General features: G+C 38.9%; 1 protein-coding gene across 1 annotated transcript; it reads right to left on the reverse strand.

Moving 5' to 3' along the window:
* Nucleotides 1–7,958: 7,958 nt before the first annotated feature.
* LOC127676193 (endogenous retrovirus group K member 7 Env polyprotein-like) lies at nt 7,959–9,200 on the reverse strand. Its single transcript, XM_052172136.1, has one exon. It carries the CDS (start codon nt 9,198–9,200, stop codon nt 7,959–7,961), a length of 1,242 nt encoding a protein of 413 aa, XP_052028096.1.
* Nucleotides 9,201–15,285: the final 6,085 nt, after the last annotated feature.

The raw sequence follows: 15,285 nt of genomic DNA on the forward strand, positions 1-15,285 counted from the left end.
GTTGTAACTCAAAAAGATTTGGTGTTGCATCTATGTCTAAGCATGTAGCCTCAAAAGAAATGCACAGGAGAGTTTTCTCTCAAAAAATATGTCAGAATACCACGTTTTAAGGAAATCCCGCATCTTGCGAAATTATCTTCTTTTTCCTAAACAACACGTTGTAACACGAAAAGCTTTGGTGTTGCGTTTATGTCTAAGCATCTAGCCTTAAAAGAGAATGGACAAGAGAGTTTTCTCTCTAAAATATATAAGAATACCACGTTATAAGGAAATACAGTGTTGCAGAGTAAAGACAAATACGTACTTATTAGAAATACTTAAACTTTACGAGAAGAAATAACGCATCATAAAAAATTATCTTGTATTTCCTAAACAACACGTTGTTACTCGAAAAGATTTGGTGTTGTGTGTATGTCTAAATGTGTAGCCTCAAAAGAGAATGCACAGGAGAATTTTCTCTCGAAAAAATATGTCAGAATACCACGTTTGAAGGAAATCCTGCATCGTGCGAAATTATCTTGTTTTTCCTAAACAACACGTTGTAATTCGAAAAGCTTTGGTGTAGCTTGTATGTCTCAGCGTGTAGCCTCAAAAGAGAACACACAGGAGAGTTTTCTCTGGAACAAATATGTCTGAATACCACGTTTTAAGGAAATCCTGCATCGTGCGAAATTATCTTTTTTTTCCCTAAAGAACTTGTTGGAACTCGAAAAGCTTTGGTGTTGCGTTTTTATCTAAGCGTGCAGCCTCAAAAGAGAATGCACAGGACAGTTTTCTCTCAAAAGAATATGTAAGAATACCACGTTATAAGGAAGTACAGTGTTGCAGATTAAAGACAAATACGTACAAATTGGAAATACTTAAACTTTACGAGAAGAAATAACGCATCGAGCAAAATTATCTTCTTTTTCCTAAACAACACGTTGTAACTCGAAAAGATTTTGTGTTGCGTGTATGTCTAAGCTTGTAGCCTCAAAGGGAACGCCCAGGAGAGTTTTCTCTCCATAAAATATGTCAGAATACCACGTTTTAAGGAAATCCCGCATCGTGCAAATTTATCTTGTTTTTCCTAAACAACACGATGTAAGTCGAAAAGCTTTGGTGTTGCGGGTATGTCTAAGCATGTAGACTCAAAAGAGAATGGACAGAAGAGTTTTCTCTCAAAAAATATGTCAGAATACCACCTTTTAAGAAAATCCAGTATCGTGCGAAAGTATCTTTTTTTCCTAAACAACTTGTTGTAACTCGAAAAGCTTTGGTGTGGCGTTTTTGTCTAAGCGTGCAGCCTCAATAGAGAACGCACAGGACAGTTTTCTCTCAAAAGAATATGTAAGAATACCACGTTATAAGGAAATACAGTGTTGCAGATTAAAGACAAATACGTACATATTGGAAATACTTAAACTTTACGAGAAGAAATAACGCATCGTGCAATATTATCTTGTTTTTCCTAAATAACATGTTGTAACTCGAAAGGATTTTGTGTTGCGTGTATGTCTAAGCTTGTAGCCTCAAAAGAGAACGCCCAGGAGATTTTTCTCTCCAAAAAATATGTCAGAATACCACGTTTTAAGGAAATCCCGCATCGTGCGAAATTATCTCGTTTTTCCTAAACAACATGGTGTAACTCGAAAAGCTTTGGTGTTGCTTGTATGTCTCAGCGTGTACCCTCAAAAGAGTACGCACAGGAGAGTTTTCTCTCGAAAAAATATGTCAGAATACCACATTTTAAGGAAATCCTGCACCGTGGGAAAATATCTTGTTTTTCCTAAACAACATGTTGTAACTCGAAAAGCTTTGGTGTTGCGTGTATGTCTAAGTGTGTAGCCTCAAAAGAGAATGCACAGGAGAGTTTTCTCTCGCAAGAATATGTAAGAATACCACGTTATAAGGAATTTCAGTATTGCAGAGTAAAGACAAATACGTACGTATTGGAAATACTTAAACTTTACAAGAAGAAATAACGCATCGTGCAAAATTATCTTGTTTTTCCTAAACAACACGTGGTAACTCGAAAAGATGTGGTGTTGCGTGTATGTCTAAGCATGTAGCCTCAAAAGGGAACGCACAGGAGAGTTTTCTCTCCAAAGAATATGTAAGAATACCAGGTTACAAGGAAATACAGTGTTGCAGAGTAAAGACAAATACTTACATATTAGAAATACTTAAACATTAAGAGAAGAAATAAAGCATCGTAAAAAATTATCTTGTTTTTCATAAACAACACATTGTAATTCGAAAAGATTTGCTGTTGCGTGTATGTCGAAGCTTGTAGCCTCAAAAGAGAATGCACAGGAGAGTTTTCCCTCGAAAACATATGTCAGAATACCATGTTTTAAGGAAATCCTGCATCGTGCGAAATTATCTTGTTTTTTCTAAACAACACGTTGTAACTCGAAAAGCTTTGGTGTAGCTTGTATGTCTCTGCGTGTAGTCTCAAAAGAGAACACACAGGAGAGTTTTCTCTCGAAAAATATGTCAGAATACCACGTTTTAAGGAAATCCTGTATCGTGCGAAATTACCTTTTTTTCCCTAAACAACATGTTTTAACTCAAAAAGCTTTGGTGTTGCGTGTATGTCTAAGTGTGTAGCCTCAAAAGAGAATGCACAGGAGAGTTTTCTCTCGCAAGAATATGTTACAATACCACGTTACATGGAAATACAGTTTTGCAGAGTAAAAACAAATACGTACATATTAGAAATACTTAAACTTTACAAGAAGAAATAACACATCGTACAATATTATCTAGTATTTCCTAAACAACACGTTGTAACTCGAAAAGATTTGGTGTGGCGTGTATGTCTAATCGTGTAGCCTCAAAAGAGAAACCACAGGAGAATTTTCTCTCCAAAAAATATGTCAGAATACCACGTTTTAAGGAAACACTGCATCGTGTGAAATTATCTTGTTTTTCCTAAACAACACGTTGTAATTCGAAAAGCTTTGGTGTTGCGTGTATGTCTAAGCGAGTAGCCCCAAAAGAGAACGCACAGGAGAGTTTTCTCTCGAAAATAATATGTCAGAATACCACGTTTTAAGAAAATGCAGTATCTTGCAAAATTATCTTGTTTTTCCTAAACAACATGTTGTAACTCGAAAAGCTTTGGTGTTGCTTGTATGTCTCAGCGTGTAGCCTCAAAAGAGAACGCACAGGAGAGTTTTCTCTCGAAAAAATTTGTCAGAATACCATGTTTTAAGGAAATCCTGCATAGTTGGAAATTATCTTGTTTTTCCTAAACAACATGTTTTAACTCGAAAAGCTTTGGTGTTGCGTGTATGTCTAAGTGTGTAGCCTCAAAAGAGAATGCACAGGAGAGTTTTCTCTTGCAAGAATATGTAAGAATACCACGTTACAAGGAAATACAGTTTTGCAGAATAAAGACAAATACGTACAAATTAGAAATACTTAAGCTTTATGAGAAGAAATAATGCATCTTACAAAATTATCTAGTATTTCCTAAACAACACATTGTAACTCGAAATGATTTGGTGTGGTGTGTATGTCTAAGCATGTAGCCTCAAAAGAGAATGCACAGGAGAGTTTTCTCTCGAAAAAATATGTAAGAATACCACGTTACAAGGAAATACAGTGTTGTTGAGTAAAGATAAATAAGTACGTATTAGAAACAAACATTAAGAGAAGAAATAAAGCATCGTACAAAATTATCTTGTATTTCCTAACAACCCGTTGTAACTCGAAAAGATTTGGTGATGCGTGTATGTCTAAGCATGTAGCCTTAAAAGAGAAAGCACAGAAGAGTTTTCTCTCGAAAAAATATGTCAGAATACCACGTTTTAAGGAAATCCCGCATCATGTGAAATTATCTTGTTTTTCCTAAACAACACGATGTAACTCGAAAAGCTTTGGTGTTCCGTGTATATCTAAGTGTGTGGCCTCAAAAGAGAACGCACAGGAGAGTTTTCTCACGAAAGAATATGTAAGAATACCATGTTATAAGGAAATACAGTATTGCAGAGTAAAGACAAATACCTACGTATTGGAAATACTTAAACTTTACAAGAAGAAATAACGCATGGTGCAAAATTATCTTGTTTTTCCTAAACAACAAGTGGTAACTCGAAAAGATGTGGTTTTGCGTGTATGTCTAAGCATGTAGCCTCAAAAGAGAATGCACAGGAGAGTTTTCTCTCGAAAGAATATGTAAGAATACCAGGTTACAAGGAAATACAGTGTTGCAGAGTAAAGACAAATAAGTACATATTAGAAATACTTAAACATTAACAGAAGAAATAAAGCATCGTAAAAAATTATCTTGTATTTCCTAAACAACACGTTGTAACTCAAAAAGATTTGGTGTTGTGTTTATGTCTAAATGTGTAGCCTCAAAATAGAACCAACAGGATCATTTTCTCTCGACAAAATATGTCAGAATACCACATTTTAAGGAAATCCTGCATCGTGCGAAATTATCTTGTTTTTCCTAAACAACACGTTGTTACTCGAAAGGCTTTGGTGTAGCTTGCATGTCTCAGCGTGTAGCCTCAAAAGAGAACACACAGGATAGTTTTCTCTCGAAAAAATATGTCTAAATACCACGTTTTAAGGAAATCCTGCATCGTGCGAAATCATCTTTTGTTTCCTAAGCAACTTGTTGTAACACGAAAAGCTTTGGTGTTGCGTTTTTGTCTAAGCGTGCAGCCTCAAAAGAGAACACACAGGACGGCTTTCTCTCAAAAGAATATGTAAGAATACCACGTTATAAGGAAATATAGTGTTGCAGATTAAAGACAAATATGTACAAATTGGAAATACTTAAACTTTACAAGAAGAAATAACGCATCGTGCAAAATTACCTTGTTTTTCCTAAACAACAAGTTGTAACTCGAAAAGATTTTGTGTTACGTGTATGTCTAAGCATGTAGCCTCAAAAGAGAATGCACAGAACAGTTTTCTCTCAAAAGAATATGTAAGAATACCACGTTATAACAAAATACAGTGTTGTAGATTAAAGACAAATACGTACATATTGGAAATACTTAAACTTTACAAGAAGAAATAATGCATCGTCAAAATTATCTTGTTTTTCCTAAATAACATGTTGTAACTCGAAAAGATTTTGTGTTGCGTGTATGTCTAAGCTTGCAGCCTCAAAAGAGAATGCCCAGGAGATTTTTCTCTCCAAAAAATATGTCAGAATACCATGTTTTAAGGAAATCCCGCATCGTGTGAAATTATCTTGTTTTTCCTAAACAACACGATGTAACTCGAAATGCTTTGGTGTTCCGTGTATGTCTAAGTGTGTAGCCTCCAAAGAGAATGCACAGGAGAGTTTTCTCACGAAAGAATATGTAAGAATACCATGTTATATGGAAATACATTATTGCAGAGTAAAGACAAATACGTACGTATTGGAAATACTTAAACTTTACAGGAAGAAATAACGCATCATGCAAAATTATCTTGTTTTTCCTAAACAACAGGTGGTAACTCGCAAAGACGTGGTGTGGCGTGTATATCTAAGCGTGTAGCCTCAAAAGAGAACCCACAGGAGAATTTTCTCTTGGAAAAATATGTCAGAATACCATGTTTTAAGGAAATCCTGCATCATGCAAAATTATCTTGTTTTTCCTAAACAACACATTGTAATTCGAAAAGCTTTGGTGTTACGTGTATGTCTAAGCGTGTAGCCTCAAAAGAGAATGCACAGGAGAGTTTTCTCTGCAAGAATGTGTACGAATACCATGTTACAAGGAAATACAGTTTTGCAGAGTAAAGACAAATAAGTACATATTAGAAATACTTAAACATTAACAGAAGACATAAAGCATCGTAAAAAATTATCTTGTATTTCCTAAATAACACGTTGTAACTCAAAAAGATTTGTTGTTGTGTTTATGTCTAAATGTGTAGCCTCAAAATAGAACCAACAGAATCATTTTTTCTCGACAAAATATGTCAGAATACCACATTTTAAGGAAATCCTGCATTGTGCGAAATTATCTTGTTTTTCCTAAACAACAGGTTGTTACTCGAAAGGCTTTGGTGTAGCTTGTATGTCTCAGCGTATAGCCTCAAAAGAGAACACACAGGATAGTTTTCTCTCGAAAAAATATGTCTAAATACCACGTTTTTTTTTATTCGATATAATTTATTTACATTTCAAATGATTTCCCCTTTTCTAGCCCCCCCACTCCCCGAAAGTCCCGTAAGCCCCCTTCTCTTCCCCTGTCCTCCCACCCACCCCTTCCCACTTCCCCGTTCTGGTTTTGCTGAATACTGTTTCACTGAGTCTTTCCAGAACCAGGGGCCACTCCTCCTTTCTTCTTGTACCTCATTTGATGTGTGGATTATGTTTTGGGTATTCCAGTTTTCTAGGTTAATATCCACTTATTAGTGAGTGCATACCATGATTCACCTTTTGAGTCTGGGTTACCTCACTTAGTATGATATTCTCTAGCTCCATCCATTTGCCTAAGAATTTCATGAATTCATTGTTTTAAGAAAATTTTAAGAAAATTCTGCATCGTGCGAAAGTATCTTGTTTTTCCTATCCAACTCGTTGTAACTCGAAATGCTTTGGTGTTGCGTTTTTGTCTAATCGTGCAGCCTCAAATGAGAACACACAGGACAGTTTTCTCTCAAAAGAATATGTAAGAATACCACGTTATAAGGAAAAACAGTGTTCCAGATTAAAGACAAATATGTACATATTGGAAATACTTAAACTTTACAAGAAGAAATAACGCATCATGCAAAATTATCTTGTTTTTCCTAAACAACACGTTGTAACTCGAAAAGATTTTGTGTTGCATGTATGTCTAAGCTTGTAGCCTCAAAAGAGAATGCCCAGGAGATTTTTCTCTCCAAAAAATATGTCAGAATACCACGATTTAAGGAAATCCCGCATCGTGAGAAATTTTCTTGTTTTTCTTAAACAAGACGTTGTAACTCGAAAGTCTTTGGTGTTGTGTGTATGTCTAAGCATGTAGCCTCAAAAGAGAACGCACAGGAGAGTTTTCTCTCTAAAGAATATGTAAGAATACCACGTTATAAGGAAATATACTATTGCAGAGTAAAGACAAATACGTACGTATTGGAAATAATTAAACTTTACAAGAAGAAATAACGCATCATGTAAAATTATCTTGTTTTTCCTAAACAACACGTGGTAACTCGAAAAGATGTGGTGTTGCGTGTATGTCTAAGCATGTAGCCTCAAAAGAGAACGCACAGGAGTGTTTTCTTGCCCCAGACCACTCAGGGGGAGATCGTCAGACTGCGGGAGCCCAGGGGTGAAGGTATCAGGCGAAGTCAGGATACGGCGCAGGAATGACAGACAGACACCAAATTGCTTAGTTGAACTGCTGCAATTTTACTTAGCATGATTCTTTCTTATATAGTATTACAAACAAGGAACTTGGCATCAGACAATACACAAAGGCTAATTTTCCAATCTCTAAGAATCAGCAACAAATCTGCAGAATAACTATTTCTATCTGGGTATACAATGATCTCATATCAAGACAGAGACTGTGTTTCCTGCAGTTGGTCATGAACTTTCTTTTCTTAGAATTTTGTCTCTCACATAGCATAGATAGATACCAACTTCCTCTTTTTATCAAGGAGCTAAATTATATTCTCCCTCAAGAAATTTCTTAATATATTCTTCCAAAGTTGGAGGTCTCCAATGAAGGTATCTATCATGTTCACACCTTAATTTACTTTCCTGTATATGGGAGAGGCTCAAGGTACTTTCCACTACTTTGGGACCACCGGGGGGGCTGTCCACCATTGCCCATTAATCAGATATTGAGATACAGAGAAATGCATAAAGAACAGACACACAGGCTCAGCATTGCAGGCGTCTCGAGATCATTCTTTGTGGTCATGAGATCGGGTCAGCTTTCCAAGGAACTGCCTGAGGCTCCGCTCCCTGAAGCTCTGACCTCAACCCTTCAGCTGCCGGGCCCCAGTAGAGCGGCATCTTGCTACAGCTACACAGGCGTTACAGCGGCTGTGGGCGTAGCAGTTCCTCCTTTTTTGTTTTTAAAATGAAGCTCAAAAACGTCCTGCTTCACAGCCTTAAGAGAGTTGAACAAACATTTAATGAGTGACAGAAACAAGAAAATGACCAAAATGAGAATAAGCCCAAGTACTCCTATGAGAATGAAGTACTGAACCCAATCTAAAGGATTCATAGTCTTCAATCCTTGTTCCAAATCAGTAGCCAGCTCTTGTAAGTTGCCCAACTGTAAATAAGATTGACTCATGGCTGAAATGTCCTTTTGTAAAGACTGTATATCATGTGTGATATCGCTATTCTGCCATACCCCCTGCAAATGAGCCTTCACTTTCTCCCAAGTTTCTGAAGTATTATAGACCAATGGAGTTACACAAATAGACTTAAAGTTCCCATGGCAACGAACTGCGAGTGTGCTTTTCAAATTAGCTATATCCTGACCAAGTGCAAGAACCACTTCCTCTAGAGCATTTATCTTTGCCTCTAATTTTTTATCTATAGCTTCCTGTTCTAAAAGAGCTAAAGAAACATTCTTTTTCAAATCATTAACAAAATGAGCTGTATTAATCTCTTCTACTAAGGCAACCGTAGCCACAGCAAAAGTGGTCAAAATTGCTATTAATGCAGTAATTCCCAAAATAAGTGCAGCAACAAACCTTTTTGGCCTAACTAAAGCTTTTAAATCTTCTAATACCTGCAATGCAGCATTATCATACCAAGGTTCACTTCCTAACTCTACAGGCAACATAACATAAGGTGGACGCCTAACTATAATAATTGTGCCGAGCTCCTTAGATTCAGAAGAAGAAATACAATTGGTAAGCTTCCATGAATGACAATAGATTTTGAATGAATTTCCACTTTCTTGCGAAATATTAACAAAAGCTTGTTGAGCTAAAAGCATAGCATATGGATAGGAAACACAAGCCTTAATTCCCAAGGCATTATATTTGGCATCTGTTGGCTTCTTTTCAAGCACCATGTTAGCTGCTGCCACAAGTCTGAACAGGTCTGGCTGCCTCCTGGTTTCATTTCCTTGTTCTATAAACCAAATTGGCTCCACATATCCTGGTGAGAACCACCTCCTAAGGGGCTCTCCTTTACCATTGAATGTATAATTGTGAAATTTTTCCTTATTCTGTTTAAGATAATTCTCATAGACTGACCCCTTATTAGAATTAGAATAGTCCCAGATTTTTAATCCTGTATCTGACATATTATTAGGAGTATACCACGTAGCGGTATGTGGAAAAGCACATTGTAACCAAGTAGGAGTTTTAGTCAAAGAAGAATCCCAATATTGATCCTTGTCTCTATATTTTTGAATGCATTGTTCTATAGTACTAAAACTACGATCAAGGAATTTCTCTTTGTATAAAGGATCACCCAAGGTTTGTAACTGAAGTTCCCAGACCCATCTTTTAACTTCCTTTTCTCTGTCTGGCGAATCAGTCAAGAAAGTCCTATACCCAGTGGTGAAGCAGCCACGAGGAGCTTTTCCCTGTAGCGTCAGGCAGATCGGTAAAGAATCAGCCCTACCTTCAAAGGTTATATAAGAGGAGGTTATAGGCCGTGCGTCAGAGCCTTGAGCACCGCCTACTATAAGTGAATCATTTGTTAACACCTTAATGGGTTCCCTGTTAAGACAGCCCACAGGTTGAATAATAGGTAGATTAGGAACATACGCCCAATAGGAAATTCCTTGCACGGTTTCTGGGGCAGTGGAAAGAATAGACAGAAAGGCCAAAAAATAACATGCAGGGGTTAGGGGTTTCCCCGCAGTTAGTAAAAGTTCTTTAGCTTCATGAGTCAAATGACGAATCTGCGTCCACGTGGGCTTCTTTCCGTGGTCTACTTGCATTTTCTTCATCTGAATGACGAGCCGCTTCTGCTGTTTCCTTCAATGCTGCTTTTGTTTCCTTTTGTTCTCCAGCGGGTCGAATGAGCCGATCCGGGATCCAGATAGGGGAGTCGGCATCCTGAGGAAACACACAAGCATACCCTCGTCCCGTGGTTATCAAAACATCTGGACCTTTCCAAGTTCCAGAAAGCAGATCCTTCCATATTACTTTAGGCAAAGGAGATTTGTAAATCTCTTTGTCCCAGTGAAGTAGGGCAGACGTATGCCCTTGATCAGAGACAATCAGATGATTAATGATAAATAATGAATGAGATAACATATGATGTGGAGAAAAATATACATTACTTGACTTCTGTAATTTCTCTATTTGTGATTTTAAAATCTGATGTGTTCTTTCTATTATAGCCTGTCCCTGTGGATTATAGGGAATTCCTGTAACATGAAAAATTTTCCATTGCTGACAAAAGGATTCAAAGGCCTTGGAAACATAAGCAGGCCCATTGTCTGTTTTGACTTGAGAGGGGATACCCATTATTTGAAAACATTGTAGTAAATGCTGAATTACATCTTTACCTGCTTCTCCAGTCCTAGCTGAAGCATGTACAAAATGAGAAAATGTATCTACTGTGACATGCAAGTAGGCTAATTTTCCAAAGGATGAAATATGTGTAACATCCATCTGCCAAATTACATTAGGCTTGAGTCCCTGAGGGTTCACCCCCATCTTAGGAGCAGAAATTGCCACTGGGCACTGCTCACAATTTTTGACTATTTGCCTTGCTTGTTCTCTAGTGATGGAAAACATTCTTCTTAATGCATTAGCATTCTGGTGATGAACAAGATGACTCTCTTGAGCTTCTGTCACAGGATGAATATAGGCTGATGTTTGCGTTAGTAAGTCTGCCATATTATTTCCATAGGATAAAGGGCCTGGTAACTTACTGTGGCCCCTAATATGGCCTACATAAAACTTCTCTACTCTTTGATGAATCAAAGCTTGTAATTCTTTTAGAAGATGCAGAATAGGAGACTTCCCTGATAAAACAGCTGTTTCTATGGCTGGAAATAAGTTCACTACATATCTTGAGTTTGTATAAAGGTTAAGGCTTTGGGGAAACTTCTGCAGGGCAAGAATAACCGCTCTTATTTCCGCCTGCTGAGCAGACGTCTGCGGTCCATCCTCTACCCAGTAGCCGTGGTCGGCAGTATAGACCGCAGCTCTTCCTGTAGACGAGCCATCAGTAAAAAGTGTGAGAGCCTGTTTTAAAGGCTCATGAGAAAAGCATACAGGAAAGATAAGTTCCACACACCTTGCAAATTCTATTAGAGGATGTCGTGGGTAATGATATTTAATTTGACCTGTATAGTTTAGTAATGCTAATACCCAATCTTCATTATTTTGTAGCAATTGTTCCACTTGACCTTTATTATAAGGAGTCACAATTTCAGCTGGTTCCTTCCCAAATAATTCTTTAGATCTATTTCTACCTTTGATTATCAATAAGGAGCACAGATAGGGGTATTCAGCAACCATTTTTGTCTGAGTATGAGGTAAATGTAACCATTCTAATACTCCTTCCTGCCAAAGGCAGGCTGTAGGGGTATATGAAGTGGAAAAAATTAACAATGTCCAAGGGAAATCATATTTGATTTGCTTGACTCTAGCTGAAGTGAGAGCAGTCTCAACAAGCTGCAAAGCTTTGACCGCTTCTGGAGTTAACTCTCTTAATGATTTAGGGTCGGAATCCCCATGCAGGATAGTATATAAAGGGCTTAAGGCTCCTGTTGTAATTTTTAAATAGGGTCTTAGCCAATTAATATCTCCCAATAATTTTTGGAAATCATTCAATGTCCTTAACTTATCTCTCCTTATTGCTACCTTCTGAGAGGTGATGAAGTCTTCATAAATTACTTGACCTAGATAGTTCAAAGGTTTGTTTTTCTGAATCTTTTCAGGAGCTATCACTAGTCCATTGGCTGTGAGAGACCTTATCATATCTGTTAATAATTTTTCCAATACTACTTCATGTTGATGGGCTACAAGGATGTCATCCATGTAATGAACAATATAAGCATCTTTATATTGAACTCTTATTTGCTCTATAGCATTTGCAACAAATTTCTGACACAAAGTTGGAGAGTTCTTCATACCCTGAGGCAGGGTCACCCACTGATACCTTTTAAAAGGTTTCTTGAAATTGACAGAGGGTACGCTAAAGGCAAAATACTCACTGTCCTCTGGGTGAAGTTTTATTGTAAAGAAACAATCTTGTAAGTCTATCACATAGGTTTTCCAATTCCGAGGCACCGCCACTGGAGATGGCAGGCCAGGTTGCAAGGCTCCCATGTCTTTCATAACAGCATTTACAGCTCTGAGATCCTGTAACAACCTCCATTTTCCTGACTTCTTTTTTATTACAAAAACTGGAGTATTCCAGGGACTGTTGGACTCTTTTAAATGCCCCCTTTTTAATTGTTCATGTACTAGCTGCTCAAGAGCCTGTATTTTGTCTTCTGTCAGGGGCCACTGACTCACCCACAGGGGGTCATGAATCAGCCATTGTATTTTATCCGCATAAAGGTGTTCTGCAGTGGCCCCTATGAAAAATGCTGCGAGTCTAGCTCATCAGCGGACACCAATTTAAGATTCATAGAATCCAGTAAGTCTCTTCCCCATAATGTGAATGGTAAGGTAGGCAACACATATGGTTGTATTAATCCCTCCTTACCTTCAAATTTCCATTTAAGTAACCCTGTACTTTGCATGACTCCAGAGGCTGATCCTAGATCCAATAAAGAGGAACCTGTCCTGTGAACGGGCCACGTTCTAGGCCATTCTGTAGCACTAATACATGTTCTATCTGCCCCAGTATCCAACAGCCCCTTGAAGCTTTTTCCATTTAAGATTATTTCCTTAAAGGGTCTTTCATCGAGGTCTTGTACCAGATAAGCCCCTTCAGTGGAGCCAAACTGACCTTGACCCCTTTCTCTTGTCATGAGCCTTATTAGGTAAATGTATGTATGGTAAGAGCAGGAGTTGAGCTATTCTTTGTCCTTTTTGTAGCTGTATGGTTTCAGACAATGGTCTTACCATCACCTTAATAGTGTTTTCTGTGTCTGAATCCAATACTCCAGGTATTACTTCAAAATTCTTCTTAATATTAGAGCTTCTTCCAATAATGAGCCCCACTGTCTGTGGTAGCAAAGTTCCTTTTATGTTGGTGGGGACTATTGCCACCCCATCCCACCTAGACAGTACCAAATCCTCCAAGCAGGCAAGGTCCAGCCCAGCACTGCCTGGGGTAGCTCTAGGCAAATCATGAATTGTAAATTCTGGTGCTTCAGTGTTAAGAGAGTTCTTTACGAACTCCTCCTCTCCCTTGGATGCAGGGCTAGGAGACGGCCCCTTCTCTAGTTTTTTGCCTCTTCTTTGTCATCATTTGACAAAGGAGTCCCATCCTTGTGGAACTTGGACTTGCATTCGTTCTTCCAGTGCTTTTCCTTTTTACATCTAGGGCAAAGACCTGGAGTTCCTTTTTGATTAGTCTTATTCTTGTTGTTTTGAGGACATGCCTTCTGCATGTGCCCTTCCATCCCACAAGAAAAACATGTGGGCTGAGGAGGGGTCCTTTTCCCTCCTCCATACGTCTGCTTGACGTAGGCACTAAACTTTTGTCCTTTCATTGCTGCAGCATAAGCCATTCCTTGTACTACTGCTGGTGAGGCATCCTGACATGCTTTTATGTAATCCTGTAATGTACCTGTCTTTCTTATAGGCCTAATCAGATCTTGACACAGGGCATTGGCATTTTCCCTTGCTAGTTGCTTTATCAGTATATCTGTTCCTTCTGAGGGAGGCATCATTCTGCCCACAGCTTCCTGTAATCGTGCAATAAAGCTGTGATAAGTCTCCTATGTTCCTTGCCTAATACGAGCCAATGCCCCGCCTTTGGTCTCTGGAGGAGGTATCTTCCGCCATGACTGGACGGCGTTAGTAGTTATTAACTGTAGAATAACCCGAGGGATCTTTGTCTGAGACTGGGGGGAAGCATAGTCCTCTGCTCCCATAAGCATAGACATAGTTGGTTTAGGTCCCCTCTTTTTAAAAGATTGCACTACAGCCTCCTTACATCTATCCTCATATTCCGTCCTCCAGAGAATATAATCCCCAGGTGACAAAGTTGCTTTGGCAGTCTGCATCCAATCATAGGGGGTAAGCCAGGAGCTTGCCACCATGTCTACAATCTGCAATGTAAATGGAGCAGAAGGCCCAGAGGTCTGTACTGCTTGTTGTAATTCCTTTAATGTTTTCAGAGGAAGAGGCTCCCAGAGAGGCTCCTCGTCCCATACTTCTGTAACTGGGAAGATACCAAAGGTAGTATCTCCATTCTTTCTAGCCTCAGCCATAGCGCCCTGAAAGCCCACCGGGGGTAGTGGCGGGTTCTTTCTAGGCTTCGGCACGGGTTTTTCAGCTACGGCCATAGTGGCACAGGGAAGATGATCAGTATGATCTCTATAATCATCCTCCCAGTCCTCCTCCTCCATTTGATCATCCAAATAGTCTTGATCAGTATCATTCTTGGGAGGAGGTTTCTTGTTTTTATGTTTTTTCTGGAGCGGTTTGAGTTCTTCAGAGGTGCCCTCTTCTATGGCTACCTCGTCATAAATAGGGGTGTCATTAGTTTCAGAAGCTGTCTCCCTGCACAACCCTTGAAAGGGAGTTGACTCAGTAAGAATCTCTCGGACATGTATCCACAAGGGAAATGCTTGTACTGGTAAGGTCTCTTCCCCATTGTCTTGCACATACCTATGCATTTCTTTGCCTACCCTCTTCCAATCCTCCAGTGTCAGGGTACCTCCTTCCAGGAACCAAGGGCTAGTCTTTTGAACAAACAATGCAAAATGCTCTAGGTCTTTTCTTGATATATGAAACGCAGAATTAGACAGCATTCTATGCAACATAACCACCAACATGTTCTCGTTTTTAGTCAGTGCGTGCCCCATGGTTTTTATTCCTGGTCCTTTTATTACTCATGCTTAACCGGTCAGCCTTTACCGGCGGGACTGCAGCTCCCTGGTGAGATCCGTTCCTGACCACTAGAAATGAAGAAGAGAAAGAATTACCTGTCCTTCAAGTCCCTGTTCGGGCGCCAGCTGTCGCAGACCACTCAGGGGGAGATCGTCAGACTGCGGGAGCCCAGGGGTGAAGGTATCAGGAGAAGTCAGGATACGGCGCAGGAATGACAGACAGACACCAAATTGCTTAGTTGAACTGCTGCAATTTTACTTAGCATGATTCTTTCTTATATAGTATTACAAACAAGGAACTTGGCATCAGACAATACACAAAGGCTAATTTTCCAATCTCTAAGAATCAGCAACAAATCTGCAGAATAACTATTTCTATCTGGGTATACAATGATCTCATATCAAGACAGAG

Source organism: Apodemus sylvaticus, unplaced genomic scaffold (assembly GCF_947179515.1).
Source record: "Apodemus sylvaticus unplaced genomic scaffold, mApoSyl1.1 scaffold_152, whole genome shotgun sequence".
NCBI classification, from domain to species: domain Eukaryota; kingdom Metazoa; phylum Chordata; class Mammalia; order Rodentia; family Muridae; genus Apodemus; species Apodemus sylvaticus.

Bases quoted from the DNA above. Each gene is read 5' to 3' on its own strand.
- LOC127676193 (XM_052172136.1), bottom strand. From the start codon at position 9,200: ATGTCAGATACAGGATTAAAAATCTGGGACTATTCTAATTCTAATAAG.